Source organism: Anser cygnoides, chromosome 4 (assembly GCF_040182565.1).
Source record: "Anser cygnoides isolate HZ-2024a breed goose chromosome 4, Taihu_goose_T2T_genome, whole genome shotgun sequence".
Lineage (NCBI taxonomy): Eukaryota > Metazoa > Chordata > Aves > Anseriformes > Anatidae > Anser > Anser cygnoides.
This window is the reverse complement of record NC_089876.1, coordinates 59,694,735-59,708,205: the sequence shown is the minus strand read 5'-3', so window position 1 is coordinate 59,708,205 and position 13,471 is coordinate 59,694,735. Positions and strand designations below refer to the sequence as shown.

The following is a 13,471-nucleotide window of genomic DNA, read 5'->3' as shown; positions in this document are numbered from 1 at the left end:
TAAAAGAACATAAATATTGAGAAATACAAGAAAAAGTACAGAGATGTGTGCCACTATGTTACAATTATTATAAGGACGTAACAAAACTAAAAGATCCCTACATGAATGTCCTGGTTTCAGTTAGGACAGAGTTAATTTTCCTCCTAGTAGCTGGTAGGGTGCTATGTTTTGGATTAGGATGAGAAGAGCGCTGATAACATGCTGATGTTTTAATTGTTGCAGAGCAGTGTTTACACCAGGCCAAGGACTTTTCGGCTTCTCGCTCTGTCCTGCCAGCGAGCAGGCTGGGGGTGCAGCAGGAGCTGGGAGGGGACAGACCCAGGACAGCTGACCCAAACTGGCCAAAGGGGTATTCCATACCATCTGACGTCATGCTAAACAATATATAGGGGTGGCTGGCCGGGGTGGGGGGCCGGCTGCTCGGGAATAGGCTGGGCATCGGTCAGCGGGTGGGGAGCAATTGCATTGTGCATCACTTGTTTTCTTACACATTATTATTATTAATACTATTATCATTATCACTATTATTATTATTATTGTTATTATTATATTCCTGTCTTAATAAACTGTTTTTATCTCAACTCACCGGCTTCACTTTCCCGTTTCTCTCCCCCATCCCAGAGAGGGAGGGGGGAGGGTGAGCGAACGGCTGTGTGGTGTTTAGCTGCCAGCCGGGTTAAACCACAACAATGAAGAAATAACTTCTTTTTGTTCTACCTATACGAAAAAGATAAAATCTTCTAATTGGAATATACAAATTGCTGTGCTTTGCCCAAAGGGGACAGAGTAAATTACACAAGGAAGCAACTAAACAAAGTTTAGCAAGGACAATTAGCCATGATTTTATTTTTGTAGCTGCTGACTAATATCACAGCAGTTACATTTTTTTCAATCCCAGAGTAGAGTGATGTGGAAAATCAGCATTCGGTCAACAGCTCTAACAGAGCTGTTCTGCAGCAACTGCCCTTAATTTTGCCAGTTGCCTTCCAGAAGTAAGTGTTTGCTTTTGAGTAACTCAGTATTACAAAACCTACAGGTATTTCCTACAGTAAATATAACAAAGAAACATTGCACTTATGTTGGTAATCTTTTTAGAAAGAAAGTTGCTACCCTGACCTTATCAACTCCCTGTATGCAATATGCCTGCAAAATTACACACACTTATAAGCCACCCGATCCTTTGTGAAGTTCCACATTTAGCAATATTCCATCCTGAACCATCAGTAGTCTTCCCAGGCACTGCAGTGTTTATTTCCCAAGATAAATAAAATATGCAGCAATTAATTTACATTTGACTCCTGGGGGAAAGGAGGATTAATGACGGTGGGGTTAATATGAACTAACATGTTTACAATGACCTTCAGACAACGTAAGTGTTATTCAATTCATACCTTCTGACTCTGAGGGGCACCACCTTCATCAGAAACGCCATCTTCCTGCTGATCATAAGCAGGCCCTCCCAGGAGCCTTATTCTCTTCTCACACTGCTTCTTTGCCACTGTCAGCTGATTAATATACCTCTTCACGTTGCGAGCTCTCAGTAGGTCAGCCTTCATTGCTGCAGTTTCTTTTCCTTTTGAATCTGAGAATACAGCAAACCAAAGACCATCTTTTGTAACACAAAAACATCTTCTTACCAATGCCTCTGTGACCTGCCTGATCACAGCATTTGTCATTCAGGAATCAACTGTGCGCGTGAGTACAGATGCTGTAAAGTTTGTGTTTGAAACAATGATTATTTTGAAATATTCTCCTATGATACCTCAAGCGCTTATATAAAACAGTTCAGGAAAAAATCCGTATTCAAATATCCATTGAATGCTGATCCCCCTCCAGCTCTCTTGCCATAGCTTGTTAAAAGACACAGATCTAAAATTTACTACAGGTCATAACTGCATTAGGATGTTACCTGCAGCCATAGTGTATAGCTACTCATGGAGCTGATAGTTTACGTACCTTACTGAACATAACATTGACTACCTAGAGTCATGAGAGACTAGACTCAATCCGCTCCAGGCCAGCATTTCATATTCCCATGCACCTCATATGTAAATCCGAATTTCTTGAGCTTGGTGCGAACAGTACAACAATCAGTCTCTCCCTCAGGTAACATTTACTGAAGCCCAATCAAAATAGTGAGATGGCTAAGAAAAATCTTATCATGCCACAGCAAGACTAAACGATAATGTTAAGTAGTAAAGTACATGAGAAAGACAGACAGCTGAATAAGACTTGGTAATAAAAGGTATGATGATTGTATATTCTACATTCCAGCTTCTTTAGTTAATCAGTAGGGCCTTAAAAAAAATAAAGGAGTAGATAAAGCAGATAAAATCTTACTGTGTTGAAATCATGCCTGTTTTATACCTGCAGGGTGAAATTGATTCATGTTTCTACACTAATTTTATTATACTTTTGTTCGATGAAAAAAACCCGCTTTTGCAGACTGCAACTAGAGCTCTATAGCAAAGTACGTGGCTTGTACTCAGTTCAAGATTAATTGACTGCTCAGAGATAAATGATAGAGATCTATTCTACGTTTTAAAACACCAAACACTAGTAAAACAATGGGGATGAAAACAGCATTCCATTTCCAGAACGCTTGCTAGAAAGGAACAACCGTGCAGCTAGGTTTGTGAATGCATGCACAGCAAAAGAAAATCTCTTCGGTATGACTTCAAACAGGTATTTGAAATACATTTCTAATACACTGAGGTATCTTTCAACATTCTTTCCAACCTTTTATTTTCCCCTCAAAGCCACATATAAATACTGCATGTGACTTGAATTTTTTTCACTCATATACTGAAGGACAACTCAAAGTATACGGAGCTTCCTGAATGTAACAGGAACATAGATATTCTCCCAAAATCTTTTACCGTATTTTTAATCTTACTTTATTCGCTGCATGTATTCATGTATGTTGGTATGGAAGTTTCCTGATTCAAGGATTGTTAGTGTTTTACTGGATAAGTATCATTTGCATCTGAGCTGCCATGTAATAGTGAACTACAGAGATAATATTCACTGAAGCAAAAGATAAAATGAGTTTACCGTGAAAAAAATAAGCCATCTGTTTTCCTGGCATGTTATCTCCACAGGGAAGTCAATAGAGCATTTAATTTAGTGTTTCAGTTCCCTGACCAGAGGTACCAGTATTACTGAGAGAAAAGGAAAGGAGAACAACAAAATGCAGGGAAAGACCGTAAGTACAAAATAGCTCTCCCCCTCAATTTAAAATATTGAGGATTAATACAAATACGTGAACAGCAGTTTAAAGCGGAAGATTAAGACCAAACATTTCCCCTCCTGTACCTGACTCCAAGATGGTTTCTATAAGTTCACAGTTCTCAGAATAGGTTAAATTCTTTGGGCTCAAAATACATTCATACAGACAAGTGTGGATCTGACACCAGAACACTTTGCCCAGATCTGTCTCACCTCTCCTTTCAGCTATGATGCCCATAGGGTACACCCACACACTCTCATCTCCTCTGTCTTAGCTGGGCTAATACATCTTGCTCCCTTATTCCTCTGAAGCCGTAGCTATTACTCCGCAGAACTGACTGATTCTTGGGGCTTGAAAACCCACACTTTCCAAAGGTTTGGAGTTGTAAATAAATAAATAAATAAACAAACAGACATGCAAAAGTCATCATGTCTACTTCACTTTAAGTCTTATCATCCTGTGATTGCAGAAGGTGTCCAGGAGATTAATGAGCCCTACGTCCCAGTTGCTTCCTGTGATTAATTACTTTCTTAGCAAAGATCCTTCCTAAACATCTTTACACCCATAAAGAGCCACTCCACGTCAGAAACACTTGGGGCAGAGAGATGAAGATCACTCTGCCAACCTGTTCCTGCGCCAGGAACAAAGGGGACTGCCTGGTCACCACAAAAGCCTGGCAGTGAAGTCCTTTCGCAAATAAAAACCAGGAGGCTCATGAGTGGCATTCCTGCAAATACTGTGCTAACGTGCTGCAGAACAAGAGAGACGGGCTGGATGCACAATGAACATTGAACATGACTTCCCTGTTCCACAGTAGGAAAATAAGCTACCAGAAATCAGGAGGAGCATTTTCATGTAAGCTGGGGAAGGCCAGGAACACCATTGCTCGTCTTTTGAGGTTTTTGAAAATTCTCTGATTTTCATATCTAAACTGTTGTGGTTTTTGTTTTTTTGTTGTTAATTTTTCATATTAAGCCCTACCAAAAGGCATTTTAAGCTATAAAGCCAACTTTATTTTTAATGTATTCTTTCCTGATCCCATCACCAAAGTACTGAAATACAAACACAAACCTTTTTGCCATTTCTGAGAATCAGTATATAAGCTGTTCTCTACGTTCATGTACCATTGCATAAGCCAAATAAAAACAGAATGTTACAGAAGAGGCTTGCATTTACTTGCATACCCTTCAGTAAGCACCAACAAAGGAAAAAGAGGAACAGCTACATGCTACTAAGACAGACACTGTTCCATCACTGTGCAAAGATAGGAAATGCATCCTCTGAACGCATTTTTTTTTAGCCACACTTTACAGCTTTTGGATATTTTTTTCCCTTAAAAACAAACAAACAAAAAACCCGCTCATCAGCAGCAAAACAAGACAGAGGCTTCTTTGGCACTCCCTCCACAAGTTACATACGCTTTTTCCAGCAACAGCTAATGGGAGACTTGATCCCCAAAGGAGCTAAAGGCTCTTTCAATAACGTCCTCCAAAATAATTCCCCTTATCAGGGGAAACTTTGACAAGATATGCGGTGCCAAAAACCCCGAAGGCTAATGTGCAGCCCTCCCAAGGGCATCAAAACAAAGTTACTACCAAGAGCACAACGCCAAACTCCGCTTATCCACAGCTACCCAGCCAATTTGCTGATCGCAGCCATTGTCCCTTTCGGTCTGGCAACCACTTCTGCAACATATGCAGACACCACAGTTCAGATCAGCATTCTTCTGTTGGGTCCTGCAAGAAGTTACATCCAGTCATGTCCTAGCTACAACTCTCAAAGGAGCTCAGGTCCAGGCCGTTTTTCACTATTTCACTGAGGGCCTTGCTTTCAGAAGCACAACCTGCAAGGAACAAGAAGCAAGGTTTGCATTCTTCCTCCCTGTGTAATTCAGCTGACACTGGAAAATATTAAAAATACAAATGGTCCAAAGTTCAGTTGGAGGGGACCTTCAAAGATCACCGAGTCCAACTGCCTGACCACTTCACGACTAACCAAAAGTTAAAGCATTGTAAGGGCATTGTCCAAAAGTCTCTTGAACAAACATGCGCGGGGCATCAATCACCTTGCTATGAAGCCTGTTCCAGTGTCTGACCACCCTAATAGTAAATAAATTCTTCCTAGTCTATTCATATCCAGTCTGAACCTCCCCTGGCACAGCTTTGTGCCATTCCCATACATCCTAGATCCCTGTGACATCTCAAATATCTCAAGCTCTCAGTGCTAGCACTGTTTTTGGTTGTTTGTTCAGTTGTGGGTTTGTTTGTTTGTTTTTTTTCCTCCAAAGGTTCCACAGCTCCTTGGGAAAAAAAAGAAAAAAAAAAAAAGTTCTGCAAATATCTGCAGACAGATTCAGAGCTCTTTATCAAATCCATCACATCAAGTCACGTAAACACTGCTCACCAGTGCAAACAAATACTGGTCACATCACCTCAGTTACAGAAGCGTGTGATTAGTTCAACCACAGGACAGAACTGCAGCCAAGAAAGAACTCATATTCAGATAAAAGTACCTTGAGTTACTAATCAAGCATCACCCCAATTCAAGTCCCATTCCCTTTGGTACACCATCTCTAGTCTTCAATATGACAGTGTTTTGACTTTCCACACTTAAGCCGTCCATGATAATAAAAGACGGTTTAAGTCAGCTACTGAAAGTTGTGCTACACCCCAAATGTTTCAGGCAACAGATCCAGGAGAAAATCCTTAAAGAGAGATTATAGACAATTCAGGCAGTGATCATTAGAAAGGCGCAGTGCAACACCTCCTTCCCCATCAGTCACAGCTGCACAGCTGAGCAAAACAAAAAATAAAGGGGCAGTACGACAAATTTGAGTGTGGGAGTAAGCATGGGTACTATACAATAAAATAACACTGACCACAAATAGCTTCTGTCTGTGTTCCCCTTGGTCACTTCTGTCTGACTAGTCAGCCTTCTTCCCTCCCTCTTTCAGTGATGGTCATCTCTCCAAATCAATTGCAGAAAAGAGGCATTGCCATCACTAGCTCACATGAAGGATCTCAGGAGGAGAAAGAGGAAGCTCCTCTATGTAACTGACTTGAAAACCACAAATCAAATGAGTCTCCAACAATCAGTCACTGCAACCTTCACCTTCATCCACAACGGTGACAGAATCAAAGAATGGCTGAGGTTGGAAAGGACCTCTGGAGGTAATCTGGTCTCCTGGAGCTCCTTGCCCAGGACCACGTCCAGGTGGCTGTTGAAGATCTCCAAGGAGGGAGACTCCACAGCCTCTCCGGGCAACCTGTGCCAGGACTCGGTCACCTGCACAGTACAGAAATGCTTTCTGATATTTAGATAGAACCTCTTGTGTTCCACTCTGTTGGAACCATTACCTCTTGTCCTGTCACTGGGCACCACTGAACAGAGCCTGTCTCCACCTTCATTGCATTGTCCCTTCAAGTATTTACACCTCTTATACACGTTGATGAGATCCCTCCCTCCTGAGTGATCTCTTCTCCAGGCTGAGCAGTCCCAGCTCTCTGAGCCTCTCCTCACACAGAGGTGCCCCAGTCCCTCGATCATCTTGTAGCCCTCCACCGGACTCCTTCCAGTAAGTTTAGGTCTCTCTTGTTCGTGGGGGCCCAGAACTGGACAAAGTTACTCTAGGTGCAGCCTCACCAGTGCTGAGTAGAGGATTTGCTCCACATGTACATGCAAGCACAACCGCAGCTCTTTCAACACTGCCAACACGCTATGTAAAAATAATTGTGTATGCATGTTTATTCCTGTGTGGAGGATGGGGTGGTGGGAAGTCATCTAGGTTTGTCATAATTAAGTTGGATGGCACCTGTAATGAACTGGAATGCAGAAGTATCCACTTTACTTCATTCTAAATTATCACCTTGACAAACCCACACATCAAAACCCACTCAACGAAGTCAGTTTGGAATCCAAGTTTCTAAAAGAAAAGTCCCTTTCTACAGCTGAACATTGAAGCATCTTTCAGAGCTACAGTACACAAAAAGTCGACCCCCAGACAGTTCTGTTTCTGTACAAGTCTTGAGCTCCACTTATAGCAGCAAATATCTAGATGTATAGTGGGAATGATCAGCAGGAGAAATCTACTGTAACACAGCAGATCTCTTCCTACAGAAATGGCTGCTTATTCAACCTGTCTCACAATCCCTGCTTGAAAAGGAACAATTTTCTCAACAGGAATGTCCTGTGGTCAATTACAGTGTGGTGCCTAAAAAACAGTTCTATCCCATCATCCAAGGATGGTTTCTGGTCATGCTGTTACATAAAAGGTGGAGGGCAAAGAAAAGTAGACGGTCAGTCAAATAACTCCATTCAGTGTTGGAAACAGTCTGGTGTGACGTTTGCTTGGTTTTACCCTAAGACAAGTACATGCCTTTAAGAGGTTTTGTCTGTTTTCTGTTTTTGTTTTGTTATTGTTACTGTTTTAAAGAGCATCTAGCGAAAAGGGGTCCCTGTAGGATCCTGTAATACAGCATCAGTGAGAGAAGAAACAAAGATCCGTCTGCTGAACATTAGAACTAGTGTAACTACACTACAACAAACATCAAACTCTTGCAGGAACTTATTTTTGTGGTTAATTCATGATTGTTATTGAAGCTTTTTCTTTTGAAAAATTAAGAACTAGTCTACCTTTCAGAAGCTCAAGCCCTCTCCTACTCACGGCACAATTGCCTACAGATTGATCCTCTTAAAAAAACAGCTTTACTAGAATACGGTAAAAGAATTTTCAGATAAGCATTTGTAGTCTTTCATAATATTAAAGATGCAGATTTTGCTAAAAAAAATCCTAAAATTTAGCTCAAATTTGATTTGGTACTTCCAAGAGATCAATCCTTATCAAAAGACAAGGTGAAGAGAGGGTTGAGTTTTTGTTTTTCAGAAAGATGTACAAAGCTATTATTCTTCCAACCAGAGCACAGTCTGACTGTACAAAAGAGCACAGTCCAAAAATATCAATAGGAAGAAACAAGGATGAGTGAAAAGCAAGCCTCCTCCTCCAGTCACTGCTGGAATGACCCTGACAATTTTAGAAGAGGGTATGTAGAAGGTCAGTTAGGAGAAATAAAGCAGATGCCTGTATGCTAAAAGATTCAGCAGTTTTGGGCAAGTGTAAATGAGGGAGGTAGCGTAGTGCCAGCATGCAAGATAACAGCTTCTATTTACAGTGGCCTGCTCAACTCCAAAAATAAACTGTCAACACCTCTGTAAACATCAATGCTACACGTGGTTTCTTATCATTCGGCTTTAGCAATGACCAAAAGCAATTCTCATGGACAGAGAAGTTATGTTATCCGTCCACAACAGGCATCATAGTCATAACCTCTCAAATTATTTTGTCTCAACCTTTTAAGACATTTGACTCTCTCAGGGAGTCAAATGCAAAACTTACTGCTTAAAACGAATCAGATGCTTTTGTACGTTTTCCTTTGCTCTTCTAGGCTCACATGCCAGAAGATTCAAGAGATAGAAATCTGAAAAGAAAAAAGACCCTATAACATGCCATTTTTCACTAGAAGGTTTAATACAATGATGTTCAGAAGTACTCTAAAGGACTTTTTGCTCATATTAGAGGGCTTTAACAGCTAGATATTTTGACAATAGGTGGCACCAACATTAGTTAAATTAAGAACCTTGTCCCTGCTGAGGGAAAAACATTCCTCTCAAACACCTCTGGGCAGTAATACTAAATGAATTCTTTGATATCACTGGATAAAACCATAAAAAAGTCAGGCAACTGTAGCTCATATGAGAAGTCACCATAGTCTGTAACCCAGTCCTCAGGCTACTCACCCTTAAATAATAAACACCTGATCTTTTTTATAAACTAAAGTATTTTTGGTCATTTTCAAGAGACTTAACTATGTCTCCTCACTCAACATCATGGGTACACACTACTTCTCAGGCATACTTGCTAGTCATGCACTTGCGCAGCATCGACTTTATTTAGATAGTAGGCAAGCACTCACTGCTGCAGGGTATTGGCCGCTCATGCTACGCTACCTGCTTCACATAGTTGTTGCTGTACCTTTTCCTATTAAAAGCACTGCCCCAGGAAAGCCCCATGCCTCAAACTGATGGCAGTCAAGACAATGTTTGTGTACATATTATGCTATACTCGCTCTACTCTTGCACTCTGACATAGGATAGCAGGCTGGGCAGAGTGTTGGCCAGGCCAGGTTCAGCTGTTCCAGGTCAATACCCAGGCACTCAAAACAAAGCCACACTCTCACAATACATCTTGCCATCAGCAAATGGGAATAGATAGTAAGACTGTCTATCACCAGGATGGAATCAAAGCCAAGAGATGTCCATGACACAAAAAGCTGATTTACTAGTAGGAAAGGGAAGATGCTCATACACTGACCGCTCACACTTACACACTTACAGATATTCAGCAGGTATCGAGGGAACAGATTTAAAAAAAAAAAAAAGGGAACAAATGGGACTGTGCAAACACATTTTGCATAAAGCTTCTGTTTAGTTACTCACCATGAAACCTAGCTGTTGCAGGGTAGTGGTATGATGTGGCATTAAGAAAGGCAAATATAAAATGGTGACATTATTTATGTGGTGGTGTGTTCTAGAAACGTTCAAACATCTTTTGTAATCTGCACAGAGCTGTGCTAGCTCTGGGTGTGTGTTTTTATTTTCAAGGAAGGCAGCACAGCTTTTTTTCCTTAAACTTTTCTTCCTAAAATTCAGATTCATTATCACATTAGGAAAATTTTCCTACCTCCTTCAAGAAAAAACAAGACACAAAAACCCTCCAGGATTAGATTTTAGCCTGCTACGGTTTGATGGTTCCTCTTAAAGTTTACTGTACACAAACCGAGACTAAAAATTTTGGTAGATGAAAGCCCTAGTGGAGAAACTGAAAGATGAGAAATCTGCCTTAAACGCGTGTGAATTATAATAGGACTGTATTATAGGGCAGTGCTGAACATAATGTTCAACATACATCAAACAAAACACGTCACTACTTTCTTCAGGCACACTATTTATAGAAAGGTTCTTTTGGAAGGGACCTTCAAAGACCATTGAGTCCAACTGCCTGACCACTTCAGGGCTAACCAAAAGTTAAAGAATATTATTAAGGGCATTATTCACATGCCTCTTGAGCACTGACAAGGCATGGAGCATCAACCACCTCACTAGGAAGCTTGTTCCAGTGTTTAACCACCCCCACAGTAAAGAAATTTTTCCTAATATCTAATATAGTCTAATATCCAGTGTTGAATTATCATTAGGTGTTTAATAAATGAAATGACTAACCTCTATAGCCCCACTAGCTAAAACAGCCAGCAGCAGTCATCTATCATCAGCTGAGCTCTTAAATCACACACAGGTTTGCCACAGGACTAAACTAATAATGCAAGTCAATACCCAAACACAAAACTTCAGTGCGTCAGCTAGTGAAATTTTACCTGTATTAAAAAAGAAAAAATCCAAAAGAAAATTCAAGAGGCCATAAAAATGCAGAATCATCTTCACCACAGAATAAGTGAAACTAGGTCTACTTTGGCAGAATAAATAGCACTAGCCTTTTCATATCCATTCTGAAGAGTCAGGCACTTGTAGCTTCAGAAAAACCTCTTCTGTTCACAGTTTAGAACAGTGGATAGTTGAGTGGATAAACTCCAGTTAGACAGAGAAGAGCATCAGTAATTAATTGTAGGAACCTAAACTGCCTAAAAATATTCCCTAAATCAATTCTTGTCACAACAAAGACTAATGATAGCACAAATGGCAATATAGGCTTAGCAAGATTGATTGCTTTTGTTAACTCTACTCAGTTAACTTCCCTGTTTCATTTTATTATGTTATGAAGCCAACTTTCCATTAAATTAACTTTCATCTAAAAAAGTCAGTATTTCTCTTTCTGTAAGATATACTTGAGCAAAAACTGTTTACTTTTACCTCAGTTTGGCAAACCAATATATCCTAAAGGAACGTACATCTAGTTCTATTTTAGGATGTAAAAGAAACGTGTATCAGCGTTGACAAACCCTGTACTTTCAGAAATTTAAGCACAAAATAAAGTACCAAACTCTTCAGACTGAAAATTAGTGTGCCCCCCCCCCCCATAAGGGGTGCTTATTTTCTCTGTTTCAGCATTTTTTTATTACACCTGAATCACTTTTAAAAGTGCGACACAAAGAACTAAAAGCAAGACCTTTTAGATTTGTTTATAAGCAAATCAATTTATATTGTCCATTGCTTTTTACAATGGTTTTGTATACCTTAAATGTATCTGTCCAAGCAAAAATTTGGTTTGATACTTTTGCCATCAATATAATCTGTTGAAAACATAACACAGTTCCGATAGATTGTGAGAAATATATCACAAAAATGAGTATATAAACTAAATGTAAGTACAAATGTAAAATGCAAGTGCATGTATATTTCAAAAGGCAGCAGTTGCCAAAACACTGCAGAAGGATTTAAGAGCACTCTGTGTTACAACACAAAAACATAATACAACGAAGAGTCAAAATAAAGTCTGACTGACAATTATGCTGCATCATTCCTCATCCTGTGTTTTGAAAGGAGAATAGACAGACTTCAGAAAATGGACTGTATTAAAAAGAAAGAGGAAACGAGATTCTTAGCATAAGAATTTGCAGTGCCAGAAATCCAAGATGCAGCATGTTCTGAAAATAAAAGCATCAGATATGACCTTTCGACTCAATCCATCATCTTAGCTGAAGATAGTGGTGGGAGGGGTGGGGGAAAAATACTTACACCACAGGAGTGTGAAGAAGAATCAGACAAATGAAACAGAATTGAAATACTAAAAGCATAGCATTCTTCAAATCTGTCTCAAAATCCCCCACAAACTGATTGCATATATATTTCTGGAGTTCAAATAGATTTCCAAAACGAAAACAACAGATGTGACCAGTACCAAAATGGATTCTTACCTTTCTGCCTCTTCACTTGGGGAAAATTGCTGATTGTGGTTGCCTGAACTATTTCCACTACAATCTGATACCTAGTTTTAAAAACAGTAGGGGATAAGGGCACAGAAGGAGGAGAGAAGAAAAAAAAAACATGGTGTTAATATTTTATTTATTTATTTATTTATTTTAAAAATGTGTTCTTCATACAGCATACTTAAGAATCCATAAAATACAAAACACCTCATCTGGAAACTGAGCCATTTCGCAGTACATATGCAGTCCGAGAAGCAGTGCACATAGAGAGTAGAGCAGGGAAAAAGCTTGTCTTGAAACAAAAGGAAAACTTCTAGCTAATAATAATAGTGCCCCCTTCTCTTAACTGCTGCCACACTATAGCTAATAGCCTTCAGTGAACACAACGTGAAGTCATGCTCCTTAACACAAGAAGTAAATATAAATTTCCTGTAGGAAACTAGGATGGGAGTTCAATTCAAGACCAACGAGCTGTCTGTTAAGGTTCCACTTACTGCATGCAATAAAAACATGGTGCAAAATCTGACTTTGGGCCTGCCGGACTGCTACCCCCTCTCCCTGCAGGTTTGCTCTGAATATCTAGCTGCTACTTACCCCATGGTGCTGGGTGAGTAAACAGCTTTGGAATTTTTAAATGTCATGTATTAATTTTACTTTCAAAAAGTGAGCAGTATATGACAAACTCGACCAGTCACAGGCCCACGTGCACATTACTGCTAACTTCCCACTCTGATCTCTTCCCTTTGTTCTTTGTCTTGTTCGTTTCTTTCCCTCATATCTTAAGTAAAAGATGACGTGCTACACCGGAGATAATGGTCTCTTACCATGAATGGTATAGTGTGACCTTTGGCTGCTATACTAATAAATAACTGAAAAAAATATATAATGCTGCAATTTAAAGCAGAATGAAAACTATCTACCAGTTACTTCCTTATTGCTATTTACTCTCTGTGATGTTAACTCATCAAGTCTCATCTCCAGTCTTCTTCTGATAGACTAAGTGAATTTGTTTCATACCCCTCATGCAGAATTCATCTTTTCTTCCTCATTTGTAGCAGCCTTCCAATTTATCCAGGCTAACTTAAATCTGAGGGGAAATGAAGGTGAAATTTCACCGTACAACTCTCTGCTCTTGAAAGAAATAGGGACAACAATTTGTGGAAACTTGATAAAAAAAGAATTAAACTCTGCCTCACTTCATGACAACGATGAAGTTAAACATTAGAAGGGGGGGATTTGAATGAAGTTCGTAGATAACCATACAGCATTCCCTTGTCTTTGGTTTTTGTATTTTCCAATTGAATGC

The 13,471-nt window shown here is 39.8% G+C and overlaps 1 protein-coding gene across 2 annotated transcripts in view; it reads right to left on the bottom strand.

Moving 5' to 3' along the window:
- SNX25 (sorting nexin 25) overlaps nucleotides 1-13,471 on the bottom strand; it is a 90,066-nt gene that overhangs the window by 36,135 nt on the left and 40,460 nt on the right. For both annotated transcript variants that reach the window (XM_066996238.1, XM_066996237.1), the window contains exons 6-7: nucleotides 12,154-12,224; nucleotides 1,392-1,582 (exon numbers count right to left, since the gene is read on the bottom strand). In XM_066996238.1, coding sequence (XP_066852339.1) covers nucleotides 1,392-1,582; nucleotides 12,154-12,224 — 262 coding nt within the window. The remainder of the gene's footprint in view (nucleotides 1-1,391; nucleotides 1,583-12,153; nucleotides 12,225-13,471) is intronic.